At 48.1% G+C, this 4,980-nt stretch overlaps 2 protein-coding genes across 2 annotated transcripts in view; both read right to left on the reverse strand.

Annotated features, from left to right (window-relative positions):
- Znf2 (zinc finger protein 2) overlaps window positions 1–4,980 on the reverse strand; it is a 26,987-nt gene that overhangs the window by 15,212 nt on the left and 6,795 nt on the right. The gene's annotated exons all lie outside the window — the stretch shown is intronic.
- LOC106144265 (zinc finger protein 2-like) overlaps window positions 3,163–4,980 on the reverse strand; it is an 11,587-nt gene continuing 9,769 nt past the window's right edge. The window contains exon 2 of the mRNA XM_013352602.2: window positions 3,163–4,978. Coding sequence (XP_013208056.1) covers window positions 4,420–4,978 — 559 coding nt within the window. The 3' untranslated portion in view covers window positions 3,163–4,419. The remainder of the gene's footprint in view (window positions 4,979–4,980) is intronic.

Raw genomic sequence — 4,980 nt, forward strand, 5'->3', positions numbered from 1 at the left:
TGATGTGGGAGTGTCATATATCAATCTGTTGATTTCATTGGTTGAGTAATAAACAAATTGCTTGGGCTCATAGCTTAGAACATAGGTGGGTGGAGTAAACAGAGCAGAATGCTGGGAGGAAGAGGAAGTGAGGTAAGAGCCTCAGACAGAGACGCCATGCTCCCGGCTCCTGGGCGGACGCGGGGATAGCTCTGCTCTCTGAGGCACTCTCAATGAAGCTCCGACCCAGGATGAACGTAGGCTAGAATCTCCCCGGTAAGACTGGTGCTCACAGATTATTAGAGATGGGTTGATGGGGATATCAGAATTAGTCAGTAAGGGCTAGAGCTAAAGGGCCAAGCAGTGTTTAAATTAATACAATCTGTGTGTTGTTATTTCGGGGCATAAGCTAGCCAGGTAGCGGGGTGCTGGAGCCCTGCCGCTCCTATTACTACAGTCCTGAAGGATGGCCACACACAGATCAACTATGTTCTCCAAGTACTTAATAGGAGCTTGTAAAGTAGCTCCGTGATTCTCCGGTCAGACAAAGTTAGGGTGATTCTCCGGTCAGACAAAGTTAGGAGAAACACACAATCACCTATTCTCAGGAAAGGGGCTCTGTCAGTCTTTTCCTGAGTTCCCAGGGGCTCCATGTGCTTCAGAAAGATCTCTTTTTGTAACCACCCACAGACATGGCCTCTTCACTAAGACAGATTTGGAAGATGTATTGTCCTGAGCTCCCCACCTGTCAAATCTCCAAATGCCTCTTGGTCTTCATGGATACCGTCACTGAACGAACTGAAGCCTTTTCCCAGTCCATGCCGAAAACGCCTGAGAAGCAGCCAAGGCACTCTCATGAGCAATCAGCCGCCATTTGGACTCTCCCAGGATCTCTGGGGTGTTTCAAATCATCACCAAGACATTAGGTGGCCAATACGTGCGTGACAGCCATTCCCCTCAGGAAAGGCAGAAGCCTTGGAGGATAACTGAAGACGTTAATGACGAAAGCCTGCATTACTCTATTGCCTTGGCAAAACACTGTACCCAGGGCAGGCTAGAAACAGTTTGCCGGAGGCTTACCTTTCAGAGGAAGAGTCCAGGACCATCATATGTGGCTAACTTGGGCAAGCAGAGATAGTGTAAAGCCGTGACCAGGTGAGGTAAAATCCATGGCCTAGGGCTGGCCCTGTGTTTATACAACCTCTACCACGAATACAAAATGAGTCTGAAATCAAAGGCAACGTAAAGTTTAATAAACTTTAGGTCTTTTCTGGAATGATGTACGAACTTCCTAAACTTTCTTTCCTTCACTCCCTGGACTCGTTCCCAGACTTTTTCCTGGGTCAGCAGAATGGGCTTTCCAAAGACTCTCCAATCCTGGATTGGACCTGAAAGATTTGGCCATTACTTAGTACTATAAGATATAGAGTTAGCCACGCCCTCTCCATGCTCCTGCCTTGGGTCCTAGCGCGAGGACCCCTGAGAAGCTGTCCGTTGCTGAACCTGACTCAATTTCCCTCTTGTTCCGTGTGGACAATTTCTCGGCCCCCGTGTGCGCTGAACGATGATCCTCGAGTCTCAACACCTCTCTTTGCGCCTAGAACGAATGTCTGACGAGGCGCAGTCACAGCCTGTTACGGCAGGCAGTGGGGAAGGCGGGCTCAGACTCAGGCAGCGTCATTGCTCCTGCTCCAGCATGGCGGCGGCTGTAGGAATTGCTGGTTGTTTCCCAGCACTGTGTTGCATATTGGCAAGTGAGCGGTGGAACCCAGACTGTAAGCGCGTGCAAGCAGGGTGCTTTCTCTCTGGTGTGCGAAGTTCCTGGTCAAGGAAGGCGAGAAGTCGCTGGGCCCCCGATCCTCGTCTCCCATTTGGGTCGGACAGGATGCTTGTCCTTGCGCTCTCTGGGTCGCAGGGCTTGAAGTTATAGGAAGCAACCTGCACTTTGCTTTCAACCAGGAAAACCGCTCTGGCCCACTCGGTGAGGAGGAACAGAAGTAGCAAGCATCACATATGGTACAGGGGGTGATGTCAATTCTGGCTTTGAGGCCGAGTGCCGCATGCGGAGCTCAAACTCAAGGATCATCTCTTGTGAGAACATTAGGTTAGCTGTCAGTGTAGCATCTGGGCCGATCCGTTCGCTAGAATGTACTTGGCTGTCACTGTGTTCCTCCAGCCCTTCATAGTCGTGTGTGGTTAATTTTATTAACACAGTCTTGGAGCTTCACAGTGTGATCAAATACCCTGAAACAAGCAGGACCTTAAGTTTGGTGATGAGGGAGTGTATTAAGGAAGATTTTAGATATTCAGAGATATTTTATTCAATAGAGAGCTATTTTACATCTAAAATAATGGGCTGAAAGGGGCCATGTGAAAAGACCAAGCTAAGTGGTGTGCAAAACATGGCTTCTAGTGTTATGCAAATACCAAGGTGCCTGCTTGTATTCCTAGCCTTCAGGGGTGGATTCTGACTCTAGAAGTGGTTAGAATGGCACCTAGACGAAAGAAATATCTTTCAGCTTTCCCCTCCTTCATGGTGATGTGTGGGTCCCAAGTGGTACAGACTGAATGGACAGACTGCTACACTTCAGAGGAGACACAGGCCTTTGTCTGGAGGCGTCTTTGTTACTGTACCACAGCTTGTGGCGTCTCTTGAGCAATGGAGAAGGAAGAGCTGGGATTGGGAAGCATAGGAATGCTACAGGTGGGACTGAGAAACTCATGAGAAAGGAGGTTTGAAAACAGAGACCTTGGTGTTCATTTAGATAAACATTTATTGAACATCTGTGTTTGCAGGGCACTGAGTAAGATTCAGAGACCTAGCCGGGCGGTGGTGGCGCACGCCTTTAATCCCAGCACTCGGCAGGCAGAGGCAGGCGGATCTCTGTGAGTTCGAGACCAGCCTGGTCTACAGAGCTAATTCCAGGACAGGCTCCAATGCCACAGAGAAACCCTGTCTCAAAAAACCAAAAAAAAAAAAAGATTCAGAGACCTTTGAAATCACACCTCCAGGTGCTTACAATCCAGCTGAGAAGATAATTCAGGTATATAAATTATAAGACAAAATTTTAAGATCACACTGTAATAAAAACAGTGGAGGAAATCCTGTACTAAAGACCTGGTTCACAAGGACTGATCATGTCCTTGCCTGGAATGTGGTGATTTGAATGTGAATCGTGCCCAAAGCTCATAGATGTATTTGAATGTTTGGTTTCCCCTTGGTGGAGTGTTTAGAAAGGATTAGGGTTTAGAAATTTGGGGACATTTAGAAAGGATGTGGCTTTGTTTTTTTATAAATCTTTTTTTTAAAGATTTATCTATTTACTATGTATAATGTGTTCTGCCTGCATGTATGCCTGCACACCAGAAGAGGGCACCAGATCTCATTAGGCTGTGAGCCACCATGTGGTTGCTAGGAATGAAACTCATGACCTCTGGAAGAACAGCCAATGCTCTTAACCACTAGGCCATCTCTGCAGCCCAGAGTGTGGCTTTGTTCGAGGAGGTGCGTTACTGAGGATGGGCTTTGAATTTTCCAAAGCCCATGCCAAGACCAGTGTGTCTCCCCATCTCTAGGCCGACTACCTGTGGATCAGGTGTAAGCTCTCAGCTACTGCTCCAGCTCCATGCTTACCAATATGTTGCCATGCTCCCTGCCACAGAAATGCCATTTCTCTGGAAATAGAAGCAAGCCCCTAATTAATTAATTAATTAATAATTTTATAGGTTGCTCTGGTCAGCATGACTCCACACAGTAATAGAACAGTAACTAAGACACCTGGCTTCACCTTGTGTCACCCAGAATATATTCCTTAATCTCTTGAACAAACCTCATGGTGCTCATCTGTGAGAGACAGCAAGAGGACTCGTTAGAGGATCAGTCAATCTCGCCCTGCTACAATTCTCTGTGAGTATTTACCCCAGGATAAGCTCTTAATAAGTGTTAGCACTACTGCCAGGAGGACTAAATGCTAGGGCAAAAGACAACAAGGTCTGCAGGCCAAAAGGCTTCACAAGGACTAAAACTATAGAACCTTCTGGAGAAAATGGTGTTTCCCCATAATTGTGACAGTTCCCTCCTGTAATAGCCTGCATCTAGTTCAGTGCAGTGACAACGGGCCTATGTTCTCATAGAGTTATGTCTTTGGGCTTCCCTCCTAAGCCATACCCTGTTGCTGACAGTCTCTCCAGCAACCTTCTACAGTGCTGGGGTCGAGGAGCATGAGCAACAGCCAGCTCTGCCCACGACTTTGAATCTGGATTCGGGTTTTAGCTTCTGCACTCCACACTAGGTATGTTGATTACTCAGACCCTGTGGAGCAGTGGTGGACAGGACAGCAGCCACAGTAGACAGGAGGAGCAAATGCTGGGTTTGTAGAAGACATGGAGACCTAGCACAATTATGGAAGGCCCTTTGTGTAGCTAATGCTTCTCCTTTGGTCAGTCTGTCCCTTGTTTGGCATAACGCCTCTGATGCACAATAACTGAAGACTTGAAGCTGAATTCTTTCCCACACACACTACACTCAAAGGGTTTCTTCTCCCCTGTGTGAACTCTCTGATGTAGTGTGAGCCTGCACTTCTGGCTGAAGGCCTTCCCACACTCGCTGCACTCATATGGCTTCTCTCCAGTGTGTATCCTCTGGTGCTTTGTGAGAGAAGAACGTTCGAAGAAAGCTTTGCCACACTCGTTGCACTGATGGTGTGGCTCCCCGGCATGCGCCTTCTGGTGTCTGTTAAGGGAGGAAACCCCATAGAACGCTCTTCCGCACTCACTGCATTTATATGGTTTCCTCCCAGTGTGGATCAGCTGGTGCCGAGTGAGAATGCTCTTCTGGCTAAAGGCTTTGCCACACTGCTGACATTCGTAGGGACTCTCCCCGGTATGGATTCTCTGGTGGCGAGTAAGGGACGACCTGTCAAAGAAGGCTTTGCCGCACTCGCTGCATTTGAAAGGTTTCTCTCCCGTGTGCACCCGCTGATGCACAGTGAGGGACGACCT

This window comes from Microtus ochrogaster, assembly GCF_000317375.1.
Source record: "Microtus ochrogaster isolate Prairie Vole_2 chromosome 14 unlocalized genomic scaffold, MicOch1.0 chr14_random_1, whole genome shotgun sequence".
In the NCBI taxonomy this organism is placed as follows: domain Eukaryota; kingdom Metazoa; phylum Chordata; class Mammalia; order Rodentia; family Cricetidae; genus Microtus; species Microtus ochrogaster.